Consider the following 22611-nt stretch of genomic DNA (forward strand, 5'->3'; position numbering starts at 1 on the left):
GAAAAATTATAATTAAAAAAACATAATATTATGAAATATTTAATATTTGAAAGATACCAATTTTTATGTCAAATATAAAAATTTATAAAAAATATTAAAAAATTAAAAAAAAAAAGAAAGATTTCCTTATATAACTAAAAGATCAAAGTAAAAAAAATAATACAAATTTATTAGATTACACATTAAACTAAAAGTATTTTGATAATCTAAAATAGAATCGAATGTAGACAAGACAAAAATATATCTACTTTATATATTATATATTAGAACGTAGATAAGACTAAAACATATATATTATTTTCATACTCATCATGCTAAAATAAAAAATTAAATTACAATAAATATTTATATTATCTAGTTTATTTATTTATCATCCGTATGACTTCTCCACTAACACAATACTTTTTAAAAGAGAAAAAAATAAATCATAACTTCAAACAGTTATGAGTGATTGCTCATTCGACTCTTACCTTTTGATGTATGAAAGACAGCCTTGTTTTTGTCGAAGGAATAAAAGTAAAATCAACAATTGTACAATAAAAACTGATAGGTTTGACATTTCATGATCTTAAAGTGAAAAACAAAAAGAAACAGTTATTATTCCCATGATTAACTAGATCAAGTGCAGTCAAACTAAGCTACAAACCTTAAATAATGAAGTACATATACGGGGAAAAAATCATGCAAAACAATATGCTGTACAGTTATACAATAGATACCATATATTAAGATTACACCTAATTAATAGCTAACTTGAGTTGAGACTACCTTTCTCATATAGTATTATCTTTTTCTTTTCTGTCCTTCTCCCACAATGCAAATAAGACCGATGGAGGAATAACTGAGAAAATATAAAAGTGGAAAAATGTTTTCTTTTGATGATATATATATAATATAATGTGATAAAGCATCTTCCTATATATTATTTTTATATTATTATAATATTATTATTATGTGAAGTAGTACTATATCGAAGTTTAAATGGCTCCAAAGTCTCTAACAGAGAAAGGAGTTTTCTCCGGCATGTTCCCGGCATGGCGAAGCCCTAGGGTGAGTGACACGTCACCAACTGTGGTCCCAAATCTAATGAGTGTGGATCCAATGTCAGCACTTGCAGACGCGGTCCCAAAATCTGCTGTGACCAAGCGACACGTGTCATCAGTGGCCATTAATCTCTGTGGGGGCAGATCTGAGTCGAAGCACTGTGACCCGGGTGGTGCAATCTCAGAGGTGGTGGCGCTGACGGAGGCCATGACAGTGGTGGAGGTGGTGGTGGACTGCTTTCCTTGGTTTTCCGAGAAGCCCTGTCTATTCATTGCAACAAGTGATGAGTCGCTTTCGGTGGCATTGATATCGGATTTTTTTCCTGTTGGTTTTGTTGTTGTGATTGTTGGTGGTGCAGCTGTTGTTGCTGTTGACGTCGTAGCTGCTCCTGGTGTGCTTGGAGTTTGTGCTTGGTTCCCACTGATATTGCTGTTGTTGCTTTGGTTATTTTCTCTCTCTTCTGTACTCTCTGCTTCTTTAAGTTCTTGTTGGTACATCTCTTCCACCATGGGTTTCCACAACCGAACCCTGGCATTAATGAACCAGTTTGATACCTGAAAAAAACACGTTCAACCCATCAATCTACGTATATATATAAACACATCAAGCTCTCCATTCACAAAATTCTCAATATGACTAAACCCACCACGAACAAACTAAAACTCTAGTATCAAAGCTATGCTTTAATATATCATCAAAAACTAAAGTGCATGAATGCCTTGAGATTTAGATTCGGCAATTCATAAGAATAGCTAAAATCCTTCACCCTATGTTTTGACCCTAGGAGTATATAATTTCAGTTCGATTATTTAATTGATACTATTATGAGTACAAAAAGAAAAAGGACACACAAGAGCTTCCTTTCTGCTGGCTCATTGTTGTTTGTCTTTTTGTGCTAAAGTGTGATTAGACTTCGAGGTATCTTCTCTGTGGTGGTGTAACACAAAGGACATCAATGATGACAGATTTAAAAAATATATGTGATTAGTTACACAACAGATGAAACTATTCATCACCAGTTTCTTCTAAGAAGGGACAGTGTTTTTAGTTGTATGAGTCTAATTCTCCCCATTTCACTGACCACTATAGGGTATAGGTGCATATGGGGTGTAGTTGGAAGATAGGCACAGGTAATTAACAGTTTTTTCTTTTTCTTTCTCTCCAGCTCTCTTCATCTTGGTTTGCTACAGATCTAACTTAGGAGAAGATGAAATAAAAACACAATATAGAAGAAAAATCAATTAATATTCTTGCTTCACTGATAAAAAGTTCAAGCTAAACAAGAATAGAAGTAAGTATGTTTAAACACCTGATATTCTTGTAATAAAATGATGATTAAATAAATGAATAAATTTATTCTTTCAATAAAAATATCATTTCCTCTATCAAGTTTCTCTCAACCCCTCATTTTTCATAAACCGCGAACAAAGGTTAATTACAAGTTTTCACACATTATATTTTGTATATGACATAAACAAGACTATTGAATTATGGATTTCATGAAAAGAAAAACAAAATGATAAAAAAAAATCATGAAAAACAATAATATTCAATGACAAAACATAGTTCCTTTAAGTTTCATTATAGATCAATATAGATTATTGAGGCAAAACTTCAAAACTTCAATTTGAATTGATTAATAACATTAAAGATAATTATAAAATTGTATGAGTTAGGATAAAAAATAGGGAATAAAAAAAGCAAATATTGCAAATGCAGCTGAGAGTGCAAAATTTACGTGACATAAATGATAATGTCAAACACACAAAATTTAGAATAGATTTATATAGTAGTGAAAATAAATGTGTTTATGTACAATAGTGCATGTACTTTTATATATAAAAAATATAATGTTTAAAGAGAGAGAGAGGTATTGGGGGACGAAGCTGCATGAACTCGAAAGATGGCATTAGGAGAGACATTAACATCTGAAAAATACACATTTATTCCCTCATATTTATGGTTCCTATAACGTGTAGTTGGGAGGAGGAGCAGTTTCACATGAGAGAGAAAGGAGTAATTGGAAGAGAGTGAGATGAATTGAAGACAACAAATTTATTTATAACTCTCATTGCTTCTGTACTTACTTCTGCTCATTTCATTTCAGAATTAATTATGTCTAGTGTGTAAAAGATTCCAATACTAAATTAAAACTAGACAAAAAGATAAGTATGTCTTCAGAGAAGAAAACGAAGTTTTCGACATGAGAACAAAAAGAGAAAAGGTGACATTAAACAAAATAAAACCAGCATTTCCGAGAGAGAGACAGAAAAAAAAACCAGAGAAACAAAACTCAAAAACACGTAAGTTGCATCTGAACTCAGTGCTGGTCCCTCTTTTTTTTTTCCCATTCATCGTTCTCTTCTTCTGTTTTTTTTTTTTCTTTTTTACTTAGTCTTGTTAATGTGGTAACTTTGCATCTTATGAAATATTAAATAGTGTAGAGATTAAAGTTAAGAAAGAAATGAAGGAACCTGATTTCGCGATAGTCCAGTCTGTCGTGCCAACAGATGCTTATCTGCATCGCTTGGATACCTGAGAAAGAGACGAGAAAATGACATCAGAGTCCCTGCCTTAACTGTGTAAAAGGACACGGAGCTTTCTGTACACCTAGCTGAGTTTGAAACCTTTCTTTCTTTCCCTTCGTGGGCGTGAGAATCTAAGAGAAAGAAAGAAAGATCTATGTCCTAGCTGCCATGCCAGAAGTAAAGCAGATTACTGGACACACTGATCACTGTCTCTACTTTATCCCCTCCCCCACCCTTCCACTTAATCTCTAATCTAATTAGGTATTCAACAATATCAGAAAAAAAAAAAACAAAAAAAAAGATACTGATAAATTCATCGTAGTTAAAGCAGCGATGTGCTGTATGCATCTTTCGACCTTTTTGCTGCCAAGACAACATCCAAGGACGCTGCAATATTACTGCATTACTGTTCATCTAAACGATCGTTGGGCACATAAATAATGGCTTTTAGATTCTCTCTTTCCTTCTGCCACATCCCCTCCCTTTCTTTGTCTCTTTATTATCTTTTCAAATAAACACAAACCCTCCTGCTTTTTCTTCTTCTTAATAATCACATCATTTTCTGTATAGGGTCTTATCTTTAACTCTCAAGTCAAAAACCGTTATTATAGATTACTTATACTGGAAAAATAGTACTATTCCATATTCAACACAGTGCTGGAACAAATGTTACTTTCATTTTATAAATTGCTAAAAATATAACTTTAGTTGCTCATTTGCTTAGTTGTACCAAAACAATCTGTAGGTGAAGATTGTACAAGCACATGGGCGAAGAAGTAAGTAAAAGTAATAGGCAAATATGATCCTCGTGTTATAATAAGTAATGAAAAGGGAGAGAGAAAAGAGAGGAAAACTTACGGATGGAGAAAATGTTCGAAAAGCCAAGCTCTCAAAATGTTGACAGATCGTTCAGGCAAGCCTCTCTGGGGTCTCCAAGCTTCTTGTTCCATCATCCCCATCTGATGGAAGGCTCTCTGCTGTCTTAGGCTTTGCTCAAGAACCTTAAGCCTTGGGGTCTCACCCTTGGTCAAACCTGAGGTCCCCGCCCCTTCTTTCTCTCCCAGTAGCTCGCAACTTTGCTTCAGCTGTGATGTTATTGCGTCCTTCAGACACCGGAAATGCCGAGACATTGCTTTCTGCGCCAGCGCTGTGTATGGAACCGCCGCACCGAAACCCATCATCAGGTCAAATGAGTTCACCACCATTTGCATCTGCTCGCAGTAATGGTTGTATCTCCTGTCCACCTGAAAAAACAAAAATTTACCACGTCTAAATATTCACAACGTTGCATAGTAATGAATGAGATAACAGATCAAATGTTGAAGACAAAAATAACAAAACTAAAAAATAAGAAAGTAAAGGCTAGAAGATGTGTTCATGCATGCTCTCATTTACTCATTCATTGTGCGGTTTGTGAAAAGCTAGATGAACCGACTTTAGCATTAATAAGGGAAAGCAACTCATGTGAAATAAATGTGGATAGTTATTAGTTAGAAAAAAAAGGGCACTAACCCATGCAAATAGTGAAAGACCACTGGGCAAATTAAATATATTGATAAGTTTATGATTGTTAAATGAATGGATTAGACAGGAGAAAGAAATTTTCCAACTAAGTATTTAATTTGGTTCATTGTGTGGGAGAAAGAGGAAAACAAAAAACAAAATCCCAGCCAAGGAATAATAGGGATGCATTGAAGTATTCATTGATTGTTAACGAGTAGGAAGAATAATCTCATTGGTTTCTTTCTGGAAGTAACCTTCTTCAACTGATAGTCCTGTGCACATAAATAAAATAAAAAAAAAAATAGTAAAGGATGAACTTAGATATGATAAAAAAACGGGTTTGATTGCAATATTTCCATGATAGGTGTGGTGGATTGACATGGTACGTAATAGATATGGTGAGTGAGTGCTTTCTTTCTTGTGTTGGAGTCTATCTTACTAATGAGAAGGGACGTCGCTTCTTGATGGACGTATTCTCCTAATAGTTAGTCTCATGGTTTGCACCAAACCAAGAAACCCAAATAAAATAACATAAAGTCATCCCACCAATCAAATCCAAGGATTAAAAAAAAAACCAATTTTGTATTAATTAAAATAAGGAACACTTACCTACCAACTGATCCTATGAAATGGAACCCTATTATACCAGCCGGCCTTTTCCCTTTTTTCTAGTTTCTTTTTTAAAAAGGTAGAAATTAATTAAAGATACCGGCCGGAGAGGAGAAGCGTGTCCTTTATAATCCTCTTGTTAATTTGGAAGACAAATAATGCAGTATTAATTAAAGGATTAAATTAAGGAAATAATTTAGAAGGAAAAGATATTGGGGGACCTTGACTCTTGATGGGGAGAGAAGGCGAGAGGAGAACAGAAAGAAAGAGAGAGATTACAATACATGCCTCGTCCAGCATTGATAGAAGTTTGACCTTCCTTCTCTGATGCTCAATCCTATCACCGGCTGACAAAGGAGGAGGAGGAATACCGGCATCTTTTGACGAAGGCGAAGAACCACCACCACCACCACCTCCATCGGGATTTGAATTAGGGTTTGAATTTTGCCTATTCAACTTGTTCTTCTTAAACTGACCCCTCCCAACACTGCAAAACTCTTCAAGCAACTCTTGTGCAGCCTTCACATACTTTGTGTTTCTCAGAACATTAACTACACCTAACGAGGATGAGCCGAACCCAACATGTCCCTGCTGGTTGTTGTCGTGTCCTATCACCCCTTGCAAATGCAATGCTTGGTGATGACTGTTGTTCTTGTACGGAAATTGAACTGTTGAAGAAGAAGAAGAAGCACCAGCTCCCACACCACCCCCTTGTTGATGATTGTAATATAGAAAACCACTGTCCCCCATCCTCAATTCCTCGGCTTTCGCTGCTTCCAGAGAAGAAGACAACGATAGCGAAAGACCTTGCCCTTCCATCACGCCTCCTTGCTGATGAGCACTCTCAGGAACCCATGTGAATTGCCCAAAAGACCCTCCCACCGCCGAACCGGTGAAACCTTGGAGGGAATTGGAAGAAGGATTGGGAAGCAACATGTGGAGTGTTGAAGAAGGAGTGGCGTGGCTTTGAGGAGGGGAAGGCGACCTCGTTTGAGGGTTCATCAGAAAAAGCTGCATGGCAGCTGCTGAGTCAGCATTAATGCTTGAAATCTGGTGTTGTGCTTGATGCTGGTTGTTATTCACACCGTTTTGGTTCTTCGAATCCCCCAATCCACCCATCATCATATTCACCCCTTGTTGCTGTCTGTTTCCGTACCACTCTCCGGTTTGCCTCGCCGCCCTAAACGTGGCCGTCACAGGCTGCTGCTCCATCAATTCCGCCGCAGCCGAAGGCGGAAAATTGAACATCTCGGACAACATCCCGGCAGTCTCGTACACCGGTTCCTCTTCTTCTATCCCAACCAATGGCGCTGCCTCGAACCCTCCTTGCAACCTTACTTTGTCCCTCCGGATCTGCTGCTGTGGACTCACCCTTCCTCTCTCCAACCCATTCGGGAAGCTGAAGATTCCTGATTGAAAATCTTGGGACATAGAATTGCAACAATTAATCCAAGATCGAAAAGAAAACCAATGGTGTGCAGTAATAGTCTCCTCGATGAATGTAACGGTGTTCTTATTCCCATGCTAAAACCATCATCTTTATCTCTTTTCTCTGGCCAGCAAGTACCAACAAAAATAACTAAACCCTCCTCAGTAGCTTTATCCTGGTTACTTCTGTCCAATGGTTGAATTATTGATCAGTAATAAGAAGAATAATTAAAGAAATCCAGCACATCAAGAAATACTATTCACAGACAATTGAAAAAGAGAAAGAGAGAGGTAAATTCTCATCTCTATCATTTTCAGCTTTGCTGGTATATCTAATGGCGTGTGTATATGCAGACATATGTGTACCTCTCAGAGTTGCAGGATATGAAAAGATGTAAAGCACTCAGACATCCTCGGTGGTTTTGATAGCTTCTAGAGTTCCTTCTTTCTCTCTCACATACAAACACAGTCACTCAATTTCTCTCTCTGTATGTTGTGGTCTCTCTCTTTTGTTTCTATGGGAAGTAAGAGGTCTCTGAAATCAATTCTCTAAAAAGAAAGTGCGGGCTTCACAACGATATAAAATTAAAGATGGAAGGTTTGGGGGACTGATATCATACTTGTCTCAGATAAACAGAGAGAGAGAGAGAGAGAGAGAGAAAGAAAGAACGAGAGAGTGAAGAAGAGAGAGGAAAGGAAAGCTGTCGCTCTCACCCTTCTTTGGTCTTCACCTCTTCCTTTAGTTTTTTTTCCCCACCAATAATGTCCTTTTATATATACTTTTTTTTTTTTAATCTCCTTATTCTTCTATTTCACACCATTTTTCATATTTATATATTTTGGTAAACAATTGCACACACAAGAAATATTCATCCACTCCAATGACCATAATAACCCTATCTTGTATACTCAAAAAATAGGAACAATAAGCCTTGGATTTAAGGATTGTTATTTAAGAGACTAACGATTTGTGTTCTCTTCCAAAATATGAATGGATGCTTCTGAAAAGGAAAAATACGCAAACTCTAACATGTTTGTACAGAAGCTTAGAAACGTATTAATGGTATATGTTGAATAAAAATTATCATATTTTTAACGAGAGGATCATGATTAATTTTTTAATTATTTATTGTGATGGTAGCTTAGTTTTATATAGGGTGTTAATGAAATTAACGCAATGTCATCACAAGTATTGGCTTTTATTGTCATCCGAATACGTCCTTTGGAAACAAACGCAAACTACGGAATAAAATAAAGATAAGGTGAGTAGAAAGTCATCTCAACGATCCAAACTACCACCATCTTTTTTTTATATGTTGGAATGACCGTAGTGCCCTACATAATCATTGCCGATGGGGATGAGCCCCCTTAGTTGGTAAGGTCATGTTGGTCATTTTAAGCGTTGCAAACTCACAAATAGATAGTGATATTTTAAAAATATTCTTTTATAATATTTTAACATTATTTACATGTTATTCTGTGATTGATTTATATTAATGTTTACTATTATTATTGATTGTAAAATAATTTTGTATCAATAACAATATTAAAATATTATAAAAAATGTTGTAAAAATATTATTATTCTTCACAAAATAGTCCTGGCGAAGGAAGACAAGAAAAATATAAGAGATTTTAGAAATAAGAGTGCTAGACGAAGTGGATGGATGGCACGTGCGAGTGAATGGGCAAAACAGACAACTTAGGTTTGTGTGGGATAAATAGGGTCTGAAAAGTACTCATAACCGCTTTAAGGTTTGCCACTGTCACAATGACCATGTTCATTTTCCCTTTTCGTGTATCCTTATTTTTTTACAGGTGTTTTTCATGTTTCACCTTCTTTTACTTATGATTAAGGTTTAAATATATTTCATATTTCTATATTATACTTAGTTTAAATATCATTCTTTTTAAGTGTAATCATTTTATCTCATCATTATTTTTCTGTCCTGCAAGTCTTCTAGAGTTATTATCAAATATAGAAAACCTCATTGAAACAAATATGTCTACAATTAATAACTTTTTATACAAAAGGAACATTGTTAATATTAGGTTATGGTTTTGATAGACAGTATAAAATTATTAGTTATAAAGTATCTGCATAAAAGCTTTTTTTTTTAATCCATTATTGAAACTACTCAAAGCATAAATAACAGGAAATTTTGTAATAAATAATGTTATTTGCATGTCCATGTCATAATTTTCAAATACATTTTAAATACCATTTAATTTTTTTATGGTTAATTGTCTAACCAATGCATTAAAATATTAAACTAGCCAGTGTTGGATGACTATTCTTAGTAGCATATGTATAAAAATGATAACTGAACAATATATATTGCCATCCAAAGGATAAGCATGTAAACTATATATCAAAACCAAGTTTGCGACCGGAGGAAATCTTTTGATGCTTGATAAAGGAAATGTAAAATGTCTGGTATGATATCTTATGTTATAATCGTATTAGTTTTCATAAAGACAAATTAAGAGAGAATGAATTAATTAATTTAGCATGCACTACAATAAAATTATAAAAATCATTTTTTTTATCTAGAAACAAGTGAATTCAAAATTGATAAATAAAACTATTTTAAAAACGGTTGAAAGTCTCACATTGATTAATGATAAGATATAAGTGTCAATCTCATTACAAGGTTGAAAAGCAATTGACACAACAGTTCATATGACGATGATAATAATTGTGGAGTCACGAGGAGAAGAGAAGGAATAAGGAGAAGCACAAAAGGAAGAAGAGGAAGAAGAAGATATAAACACGATTTTGACTAAAAAATTTTATCATACAGAATCTGTCAATAATTATCGACAGATTTTTGTTAATGGATATTTAATGACAAATTTTTTATCATCAATAATTACCAACGAATTTATGGTCATCAATAATTATTAATGGATTTTGCGATCCATGAAAAAAATTTATAAGGATCATTTTGCCAACAAATTTTTTATTACCGATAAATTCAAATTACTGACGAATTTTTGCAATAATTGATGGATTATATTTGTGGATAATATGTTATTTTTTTTTATAGTAATTAGATTGCTCATTAATGTTTATCATGATACTCTATATGAATATGTGTTAACATAAGAAAAGTGTATTAGAAGTCTTATATCAACTAGAAACAAAATATATTTATAATATATAAACTTGTATCAACCTTAGTTAAATCCACTCTTAAGGTGTAATTTAGGCTTACAATCCATATATCAACAAAAAGTGTTTGAATTTATCTAAATGTTTTCCCTTAAAAGTAAAAAGAAAAAAGCTTACCATTTTGTCTGAAAAATTATTTATTTTATAAAAACTATTATGTATGGTGAAACATTAAAATTAAATATTATGATATGCTTTTTATATTTTGAATGTTAAAAACTATAAAATAGATTATTTCTGTGTCTTAAATCTTATTAAAGTTGTATTTTTTTTAATGTTTATATAATCATTAGTTAACGATATTGTGTTATTAATACCGGTGAATCATGATTTAGCTGTTTGATTTACAAATTTTGTAAACTTTGAAGCAATATGGTTATGATGTATAAAGTAGTATATTAACACTGAAAAGCATTACAGTGACGGTTTGATTTCCTGTTAAACAACTAATTGTAATGATGTGTGAATAATACATAGCTAAGCATGTACCCATTTTAATTATCAGCGAAAAGATAACGATATAATGTACCATTTAGGGTTCAAAAGTGAACCTTTCACTTTAATTTTATATGTCTAATTTATAGTAACATAGCATATGACACTCTCGTATATCATTTTTGGCAAGCATGCATATTAGAGTGTGTACAATCACAAGTTTGACTTTTGAAAACGTTATGCGATATTTTACACACGTCTTTTGATGTTCATATAAAAGCCCCACCTATGAAAGAAAGAAAAAAGAAAGAAAAAGAATAACCACTCTCGTCATTTATCTTATCAAAGAAATGCCCACTTGAAACTATTTTAATTTTAAATCATATATAAATTATTGAGCTTAATTTGGTCGAAAGGATGAAACAAAATGAAAGTGCGAAGAGATAAATATGATTAAGTAAATGTTTAAATAAAGAATAAATAAAGTATTTGTTATTTATTTTAGGAAAAACTTCTTTTAACAACACTTTTTTAACAACTTTTTGACAATGCATACATGTCAGCTTGTGATTGGTCCGTTTTAAATATTTTTTAAACATAAGTTCAAATAGACCAATAAAATGATGACACGTGTCTCATTGTAAAAAAAGTTGTCAAAAAGTGTGTCAAAATATCATTGTCCTTTATTTTATTAGTTTAATAAAATAGTAGGTTTTAGCTAAAAATGATCACACTTGGGGTGAGTTCAAGAAATAAACTAAAAGATAGTTATGTTGGGGTTGCAGATCCGAGGAGGCTATGGATGGTCCCGTAAAGTCACCATCTACACTTGCAAGTTGCCAGCTATACACAACATTTTTCTTTTCAACAAATAATGACACATCTTTGTGACGAGCATGCACGCAGAGAGATAGTACAAAATTAAACTGCACAGTAACATGTAAAGGTGAACACAGTAATATTAATTACATTTTGCATTAAATAGAACGTGGATAGTAATTTTATATCTATGAATAGTGATTAAGCATGTATAACTAAAGTTGGAATATGAAGAAGATATAGGATCTAGAAAGAAGAAAAAAAGGCCAAGAGAAACACAGCATCGGATTGCAATAAAGGAGCAGTGGCCCGACAGGTACCACACTAAGTATAGGTAGCTAGTTAAGTCTTAAACTTCACACAACTTCATCACTGTCATTTTTGGTTAAATGCATGCATTTCAATGTTTTTCTTCTTTCTCGAAATTCGAGATTTTCAGTTTCCTATCACATTTTCCTGCAACCCTAACCACAAGACTTGTTATCTTGGTGATGTTGACTAGTATTGTAGCAAAACATGCATGGAGATGAGCTGCAGCTAAACTGTAAATTTATGTGAAGACAGAATTTGAAGGAAAACTGTGTCGCATCTTTTGTTTAACTACAAGAAAGGTGGAACATGTATGTGTAGGTACGTAGTAGTGATATATGAAACACCCCCAACTACTTTATGCTTTCCATTTACAAACATAATTTCACTTATCTATGCTTATCATTCCCTTTCAATTTACTTTTTTTTTTTTTAAATGGAAAACCTTCTTTCTGTTAAATTAAGCATGGCTCCAAATAATAGTTGAGTGATTTCCTTTGAAGTTTTGGGATGAAAAATTATATTTGGGATTGTCCAGCAATAAAATGCACGTGTTAATAATAAATTAGTCAGTAATTGGCTTTGTTTTAATTACTATTATAATTAAAAATACTATTTAAAAATTCGTTTTTAGCTTAAAAATATATATCAGTAGTATTAAATGTACTAATGTAGAAATTTCATTAATGCGAAAATTACATTTGAAATATATTTAGATAAATAATTACATTAATTATTTACTATAGCTTACTCAATTGGAGTAGATTTATCTTTCATGAAAGACATGTAGCATCTAGTATAGAAACGTGAAATTATTTTAAATTAATCAAAGTGATAGATAAATTAATTAAAATAATATCATTATCAGGGTATGATAAATGTTGCCAAGCAAATTAGCGACATGATCTTAACGTACTACGGTGCTACAACTGCACACGTAATTAACATGGGATTATGACCACTACCTTATATATTAATCAATAATTATATATCACAATCTCATGTAAAATCAAGGCTGCAAAAATTCTGACAGATAACCTTTTGCGGCATTCCCTGCTAATAAAACTATAAACTAGCTTTTGGAAATAATTATCTGATTTAGCATTATTCATTAACATATGCTAATGAACTTATCAAACATGTTTTTCGTAGATTTTTTTTTTTTTCCAAAAAGAAGCTCGAAAAAGAAAACCCCACCTACAAATCGTAACCTGGATTTAATGATAGTTTTCATAAATTCCATTTATAATAAATTAAAATCAATATTTTTATCAACTAAAATTAAGTTATAAATGCTAATTTATAAAAATTGTTTAGTTTTCCGTTTTTTCTTTAATTTTAAAGGGTACACAAATTAATTTTATACTTTTTTAAAAGAATTTAGTAGAAAAAAAAATCTAAAACATATTCTGATTAACACAGCTAACTTTTACATTACAATCATAAATATCAAGAATAATGCACCACGTGTTGATGCTTTAGACGAATTTTCCTCTTTTGCATGGGTAACTTACCTACTTTTGAGTGGCCTTAGTTTGTGTTTGAGTTGAGTGAATGAAAAGTAGAGATGAAAGGAAAAGCAGAAAAAAATATATGACTGTTTAAATAAAAGAAAAAATAATAAAAAATGAAAAAAAGTTCGTGAATGATTTATTAATATGATAAATTAAAAAATATATAAAATAATATGAAATAATTAAAATTGGAGTTTGCTTATTTAAATAACGAATATTGTTATTATTATGACAATAAAATGTAAGGATTTTTTTAATTCATTTTTAATTAATGTAAAATTTAAATTCATCCTTAAATTTCTAACAAGATTTTTTTTATCTGTTTGTTTATCAAACTTTTAATACAAAAGTTTACAAATTTAAGATTTTTCACTTACATACTCTTCCAAATTGATCACCAAACAAATTATTAACGAATGTAATACTATGATTAGTTTTTTATAAAAAAAACACATAAAAAATCGGATACTAATAAACCATGAGATAATTAAAAATATATCATGATATCTCATCTGAAGATAATAAATTAATATGTTAACTTTTATTTTTATTTAATGAAATATAAACTGAAAGTTAAAAAGAATTCTTTAATATATCATTTATAGTTATGTTTCAAAACAAAACAAAAACATAAAATTTTGTCGGTCATTTTTTTCCTCTTTCGTCTTATTTAGTCATGAGTGATAGTACATTTCACGTCTTTCTTTCATTCCAAAGAATTCATCAACAGCAATAAATAAGAAGGTCGTCCTTTCCCGTTTCAATTACTCAACAATATGAATACAAACAAATAAAACATTACAAAGAGGTAGTTAGTTGCTAACATATAGTATAAAATATACTTTGTGCTATACATATATGCATAAGTATACTTAGAGCAATGTGTTGGAAGTCCCACATCGACTAGAAATAAAGCCAATTTATAATATATATAAGTGGAGTGCAGACCTCACCTTACAAGCCGGTTTTGTGGGGTTGAGTTAGGCTTTCTAACATGGTATCGGAGCTATGGTTAGAGCCTATCCTAGCGATGGACAGTGTGGGGTTGAGTTAGGCCTAGAATCTACTTCTAACACTATGTATGGTAATTTTTTTAAATTTACGGATACAACATGTTTCACAAAATGTTTGTCATAAATAATGTATATCTAAATCATTAACAAATTGATCTTGTATTATATTACAAAATTTGTGGGATAAAACAAAATTTGGTAATACAGAATTAGAAAATGAACTTTGGTTGATTACCCATTAATTGGGAAAATCTAAATATAGCATGAAACTTGGTCAATAATGATGACATTATAGTAACATCGACGTGAGCACTGTGCAGGATGCTCTTATTCGTGTTGCTATCCCCATCGTCATCCATAAACAAAACGATCATCAAACTAGTGCTGTGAAAATTAAAGACAGCTCTAGCTATCAGAATGTGCTTGAAATTGAGCAAACATCCTCTTTGGGTCCCACGTACAAGCAGCTAGTTAGAGCAATATTTAAATAAGTGAACATGGAAATGACAACAGCCCTTGGAACATTGCATGATGTTTGTATCTATGTCAATTCATCGGTACACTACTGTCTATCCCTCCATCTTAAACAATATTATAAAAAGCGTTGCTGTTTGAAAATTTTATAGCTGAGATAACGTTTGTGGTGCAGATAAAAAGCGTTTTGATGGTGAGGTTTTGAATCCAAATCACAGCGATGCCAAAAGGGAAAATTATGGGGGCGAGGCAATATTTTGTGACGGTTAAAATTTTATATTGATTAGAAATAAAATTAATTTATAATATATAGATGAATGTAAATTTTATCTTACAAATCAATTTTGTGAGCTTTAATCAAACTTAAACCTCACTTCTAACTGTCATGGACTTTAAAGATTAAAGGAAAGGGGTGGCTGTTGTTCCTTCTAACTTTCCAAAAGCAGTGCGGCACTTGCAACTCAGAACGTGAACTTTAAAAATGTTTATAAGCATACAAAAGTAATAAAACTTGAAAAAGTAGGAGAGAGGGGAGAAAATAAATGTTTAACCAATAGTAGCATCCATAAATTAAAGACACGTGCGTAGCCGACTTTGGCACGTGAGTGGAGGATATAAGACATAATTAGGTTGTCGCAATGATGAAATGGTCCCTGGCGAAGCAAAGGGACCAGGGAGCGTACGTGTGAGGAGAGTGTGAGAATCACGTGACACATCACAAAAGACTATGGCTAAGAACAGTGGAGAAACAGAAGTTGAGCTGTCAATTGTTCTTCTGGTTTAAATTGCAGTTGGAGAAACAAACGCAAAGTGTTTGTTTGGTTTTCCTCTCTCAATTCAGCCCAATCTAACCATACCTAGTTAGTTGCTAGTTACATTTTAAATATAACAATTATCACTTTCCCAGCTTCCCTTATCTAAAACCCTACTTCTGTATCAAGGAAACATACATACAAACAAACACAATTAAATATTTTAATCCAATTTATTAGAAAGTAAATTTTTAAATTTAATTTAATTTTGCAAAATTAATTTATTAAATAAAGTTTATATTTTATTTATATATTATAATTTGATCTTATTTTTAATTGATAAGAAACTTCTGACACAATTATTATTTTTTAGTGGGAAACCTATTTTCTCATCTTATCAAATTATGTTTGCTTAATTAACGTTAACTACAAGCCCCCATAGATATTTTATGGTTCCTATGTATTATGCTATATGTATGTATGCTTAGCTATATTCGAATCTGGAGGTAAGCTTCTCTGTACACGTCAATGACTTTAATTAATTCACATATAAATATTTACAAATAGTATAAAATTCATGCAATTTCTTCTACCTTAATATCTTCGTATATTAAATATGTTTGGTCATCTCTGAATTTTTCACCAATTTAGTCTTTAAAATATTCTGGTAGACGAGAAAGAAGTCGTATATAGTGATGCTGGACAAGTTAATATAAAAGTGTACACAATTTTATAAACACCGTGTTTCTGTAAACATTGATAATATATTTTCAATACAGACACATATTTCTCTTTGCTTGATTGATTGCAACTATAAGATTTTTATATGATACTTAATAAAAACTTCATCTAAATTAAGTGATGTCTTATTTCCAAAACTCCATTTCTAAGATAGCCATATGTTTGAATGGGTTTCCAAGCTTTATGGTGAACCATCTAATTAATTAGTTCAATGATGTCAGTTTGATTCTGATTACATTATTGAAAAACTGTCTATAATTATTTTTGTAAACACCTTTTATACCTTGAAATATTAGAGAACCTCCAGAATTTCATTACCCTAAGATTTTTAATTAAATTAAGAATATGGAAATACCAAAAAATGGTTTTGTGGAATACCAGTTTTCAAGAATTTAGGGTATCAACCTCACCTTATTTTCACATGGAAATTAGCACATGGCTATACTCTAACTGCCTGTGCTATTAAAGGAAAATTGATAGCACCTTTATTCTGATAAGTATTCACACATGATTATTAAGTTTCACGTAAAAAATTATCATAATATATATACACATATATTAAAAATATTTTTTGGTTACATCAAAATTATTTTATGAATTTAATATTTTTAAAAACCTACATCCATAATCACCCTCAAAACTTAGTAATTAATAAGCCTTGTCAATAGAAGGAAGTAATTTTATATTTTGGCAGATGAAAATCAAAGAAAAAATTTATAGGATAAAAATCAAATTTAACATTTAAAATAAAAATATTTTTTTAAAGGTAAAAATATTAATAAATTAAAATACAAACTCAATCCCTTTACAATATATAAATATTTAATTTTTGCCATTTAAAAATTTACAAAAAAAATTGAGAAGTAATAGATATTACCGTACTTATTATTTCTTATTAAGTTATCGTATATATTAGTAAACAAACACAATTAATTGGTAAACAATATAAAACTGAGTAACATTAACAGCTTGATAATAAATTTCAGACGAAGGCCAATAAATGAAAATCTCTATTTTCTAGTTTTGGTGATTGTTTACTAAATAGTTATCGTATTTGTTTTGTATCCTAGCTAGTTGAAACAAACCAATTGGAAAGAAAATTGGGTGTTTCATGGAAGTAATAATCAGCAATTAATCAACTGGTTTTATCTTTGAGGGGCCACTTAAATCAATGTATATACGAAGCTGCACATGTAATTGTCTTGCGTGGGATAACCAAGACAAGAAGAAAATGCCAAAAGTTCATTTTTAAAACGCTTTTGAAAATTTTGCATAAATATTCATAGGACAAACATATCCAATGTATTTAATAAGGCAATTTGAACCACCATATATATATATATATATATATATATATATATATATATATATATATATATATATATATATATATATATATATATATGTATGTATGTATATTTATTTTTTTTTTTGCTGTTCTTGAGCTGAAGAAAAGCTAACAGTTGTTGCTTCACACTAAGTCTGTAATTGTGTGGTAAGACGTGTTTTTTAGAGTGAATAGTAATCTATAACAACAGTGTATCAAATGAATAAACCTAGAAGAAAATATGACGAGGTTGTTCATCATGAGAGAATCGACAATTGAAATTGCAATTTTGAATGAGTGTCTTCTTTAAATTGATTTTTGTTTGTATTGTTTCAAATATTATTCTTCAAATTCTTTGACCAGAAGTTAGTTAGTTTATAGTATGGGATAGAGAAGGTTTAACTTGAAAACAAGAAAAGTAATGAATGAGAAAAGTGAACATGGAAAGGTTTCACTCATTATGTAAATTAGTTTGTTTACTTAGATGATATTGTGAATGTTGTTAAAGATAGATATATGTTGCGCGTTCGTTTCCTAGATTTAGCTTGATTTGAGTGAATGGATGGGTGAAAAAACAATGGTTAAATATGTTTTTGTTTCCTTAACTTTTAGTGAAAATTGGAATTAGTCTTTTTTTCAAAACTTTGACATAATTTAGTCTCCCAACTTTAGAGATATATGAATTTAATCCTTTTAACTAAATTTTGTTAACTTTATTTGATGTTTCAAACGTGTTTGTCAGTTGACATTGAAACAAATATGTGTCAAATAGTGTAAACAACCCAAATACTATTATGAAACATGCTTGAAACATCAAATAAACCTAACAAAATTTAGTTAAAAGAACTAAATTAATACATTTTTAAAGTTTGAGGACTAAATTAGGCAGTTTTGAAGAGTGACTAATTCTAATTTTCACTAAAAGTTAAAGAACTAAAAATATATTTAACCCTAACAAAACTAATATTCATTTTAGTGAAAAAAAAAGATAAAAAAAGGAAAATCATTTTAAATTTTATTTATTTATTATTTCAATCATGAAAATATCAAAACTCACCAAAGAAAATATTGTTCACCTACTTTATAGGATACTAGTTTGAATTGTCACTAAGATAAATCATCGATATTGCTATAACATTTTTTTTAGAAAAAATATCAAAAATTTCAATACTTTTGAGATGTGAAAAAGTTCTTATAAAATATTTATACATCACTTTTAACTCAAAGCTTTAATATAATAAATTTATAAATTTTCTATTTATATAAGAGTAATCTTAATAAGTTTTTTATTAAATACGAGACTTTCAATCCCAATTAACTTAATAAAATTTAAAATTAAAACTAATAGCATTAATTAGTAACAAAAACCATGCACGATAATTAATTTCTAGCAGAAAGGAAGACTAATTGATAAAAATTAGTTGAGAACTTAGTACATAACTAATTATAACGATGTAAATTAAGAAAACTGAGTTTTTTTATAAGCATTTTTAGTGTTGTTCTAAGTAAAGAAAACCAAAATTATACTATTTGCTTTTATATCATATCATAAACTACCTTTTTCAAACTCATATTCTCCTCCTAAGCAACTTTATTTCTCGTAAGAAAAAGAAAAAAAAAAGAAAAAAGGAAATATGTTTACCAACAACACACATAAAAATAAAATAAAATCTTATGTATTTTTTTATCAGACTATTTTTTAACAATAATTTATTTAATGCGTTAAGGCTTTATAACGAGTTTAAAGAATAGATTTTTGAAATGTATTAATACCTTTGGAATTAGTTTCTAACCTTTATCGATTGCCAAGTTAATTTGGAATTTAACTTATAGAAAGATGATATTTAAAAATACAATGAGATTTATAAGAAAAAAAAAGTGTTGAAGAAAAAACGTCTGGGAAGTTGAAATGTCGGATGGTATATTCCATTCTTTCACTTTTATTTCTTTTCAATTTAAATTATACATTTTATAATTTTCATTCATCTTCTTGACAAAATAAAGTGTAAACGACTACGTCCAACCCATGCCATATAAAGATTAACATTATTTTCTTGAAAATTTTGATGAAAACTATAGTTGAGAAAAAAAATTATATTTATGTTTCTGGCTTGTATTATAACAGGATGTCAGTTTCTTAAAAAAAAATGAAATATGTGTATTGTTATTATGAAACAAAAAATATTAAAAAAAAATGTTTCTTTAAAGCAATATATTCTTATTTAGTATTGTTGTAAATTATTGAAAAATGTTGTAGACAAAAGAGGATGATTAGTTATTGGGTTTCTGAGGCTTACTAACCCAAAGTTGTAACTGTAAAATGGGCTACGTAGCCCGGTGTTTACATTTCGGCCTAATAAGTACTACGAATTTTCTACTCTAAGAAACTCTGATTAAGTAATTTTTGCTTAACGTGTTTTAAGAAATTGTATAATTTTGGAAATGTTTTAAACACATTTTAAATATTGTTTTCCAATTGTTTTAAACTGAAAACTAAAATTAAAAAAAAAATTAAAGTATATTGAAATATATTTTGTTGGTTAGATTTGTGCATATAAAAGAAAAGGACAATGATATTTTTGATAACTTTTTTTTAACAACTTTTTTACAACAGGACACGTGTCATCATTTTATTAGTATGTTTGAATTTATCTTCAAAAAAATATTTGAAACGGACCAATCATAAACGGCTACGTATGCGTTGTTAAAAAATTATCAAAAAAGAATTGTTAAAAGACTTTTTTTAAAAAAAAAATGAGGTAGTTGAAAAGGCATGGTGTGGTGAGCAGTGAGACACGTTGTGATGGTGACTTACCTAAAAACTAGGGAGGGGTCCTCAAATTCATTGCCCTTCCATCTGCAATTATCTTTATCTTTGCTTATTCAATAGGAACATAGATGGGACTACATTAAATGACATTTTAGGAATAAATATAAAAAGCTATCATTGTTTTCATGGATTAATTTGTGAAAAAAATTAATAATACTAATGATAAATTAACGTTTTAATGGTAATAATGTCATTGAGATGCCAACTTTTTCTCATATGTTATTGATTTTTCTTTTAAACAAAGATATTTAATCAATATTTGGATCATTGAAGACAGTTACATACACAAGTGTAAATATATCATTCTTCAGTGAAATCAGAATAAAATAAAAATTACATCCTAATTAAATATGAAAATAATAATAAAATTTAATTATATGATTGATTGATGCACCGAATAAAATATAATTATTCTCTGAAAATTATATAAATTCTCAATTAAATAATTCTCAATTTTTTTATTTAATTCAAAAAAATATCTCTTTATACTATTGACCTTTCTTTTCGTTCACTTTTTATTTTCTAACCCAAAACATAAATAAGGTAAAATATGTACTTGTATTTACCATTAGATTTGAGTTTAATTTCCCTTTGAAATTAATAATAAGAAATTCACTTTTAGATTAGATGTGTTTTCGTTTTTTAATTTGGTTTTGGTTCAGCATTAGATTTTTGGGCTCTTGTACATGTCTGGCCCACTTGCTAGACCAGTCCTTATTTCTACATATATATTTATTAATTTCGTGTATTTCTAAAACAATTTTAATAACTATATAAATTGATCACTTAATATTATTTAAATAAAATATTTTTATAATTATTTACCTACAAGTAGTTAGTAGGTATTTTTGCCAGAATTTGGTAGGCATTGGAGACAGTGGATAAACTTTTAACGGTCTCTTAAAGACATTTTTGTCCTTTTATACTAAAATGTTAACAGATTTAAAAGTTCATCAAATACTTGAAAAAAAAAATCAGGGTAAATGTAACATCCTCTAAATTTAGTAATATAAAATCATTGAAGTAACAGCTACAAAAATAAAACTTATAAAAAAAAACTAGACATCTTTTATAAAAGAAATATCTACACTTGAAGTCTAGAAACTATCTATATTGATGTTTCTTTCTTACTCTCCCGTTGACATAACTGAAAATATATTATCTTTAAACTCATACCCATTAAGGTGATTATCGAGAAACATATACAAAGACAAGACAACACATATAAACATTTAAACATTATATATATGATACACATATCACGCCAACAAACTAAACACTTTATGCATGACCATAGTTTGACTAACCTGTCCGGACTTAGAATACGTGACGAGTTATGACGGGTTGTGCACTTGTGGTAGCTTCTATTACTTTGCAAAGTCATTGTCAATGGATTTCACCCAACCACACTCACAAGAGTATGTTCCATGCCTTGAATCATACTAGAAGCACCTAAGACTAAGACCTATTGTTACTCTCACCATATGTGTCAATTTCCTCTATGTGAAAATGAATAACCATTAGAGTGTCAGGATAACTCTCAAAACTGAACTCCTTACATCCATACTAAAAGTACTTGAAACCACATCACAAAATTTCACCTTTGAACTAACTTTCATGAGTTTGAAATCATATATGTATCACTTTACTTTCACAATGCATAAAAACGTATTAAAACAATGAATATACTTCAAATAACTAGAAACAACCCATATACTTCAATAAATGACACCATATAAAAATCATCAAATATAATATAAAATTTTCACTAAACCATTTATCATCTAACTTTCATTACGACATAGCACTTCATAATTTTATTATTTTCCTTAACCATCACAACTAACTATTCATATTGCTCTTCTTTCATTCACTTTTAACCTGTCCTTTTAATCAGAAAAATTCATTGGACAAATTTTAACAAAAAATAAAAAATAAAAAAATTGCTTTTAGGTTGCTGTTTGCAAGAAACTCAACTCAACCGATGAAAATATAAGATTTATTAAACGAATTGTCATTTGTCGTGTTGATTTTAAGATTTATTAAACAATTGCTTATTGTTGTGTTAATTTTAAAAATAATCTTTTATCTAATTGAAATTAGTCGAGCAA

At 30.3% G+C, this 22611-nt stretch overlaps 1 protein-coding gene across 1 annotated transcript; it reads right to left on the reverse strand.

The window, feature by feature from the left end:
• Window positions 1-574: 574 nt before the first annotated feature.
• LOC106777696 (BEL1-like homeodomain protein 4) lies at window positions 575-7925 on the reverse strand. Its single transcript, XM_014665406.2, has 5 exons — window positions 7479-7925; window positions 5973-7298; window positions 4431-4816; window positions 3519-3579; window positions 575-1598 (listed from the first exon to the last, which is right to left on the reverse strand). Exons 2-5 carry the CDS (start codon window positions 7113-7115, stop codon window positions 978-980), a joined length of 2211 nt encoding a protein of 736 aa, XP_014520892.1. The 5' UTR covers window positions 7116-7298; window positions 7479-7925; the 3' UTR covers window positions 575-977.
• Window positions 7926-22611: the final 14686 nt, after the last annotated feature.

Source organism: Vigna radiata, chromosome 11 (genome assembly GCF_000741045.1).
Source record: "Vigna radiata var. radiata cultivar VC1973A chromosome 11, Vradiata_ver6, whole genome shotgun sequence".
Taxonomy (NCBI): domain Eukaryota; kingdom Viridiplantae; phylum Streptophyta; class Magnoliopsida; order Fabales; family Fabaceae; genus Vigna; species Vigna radiata.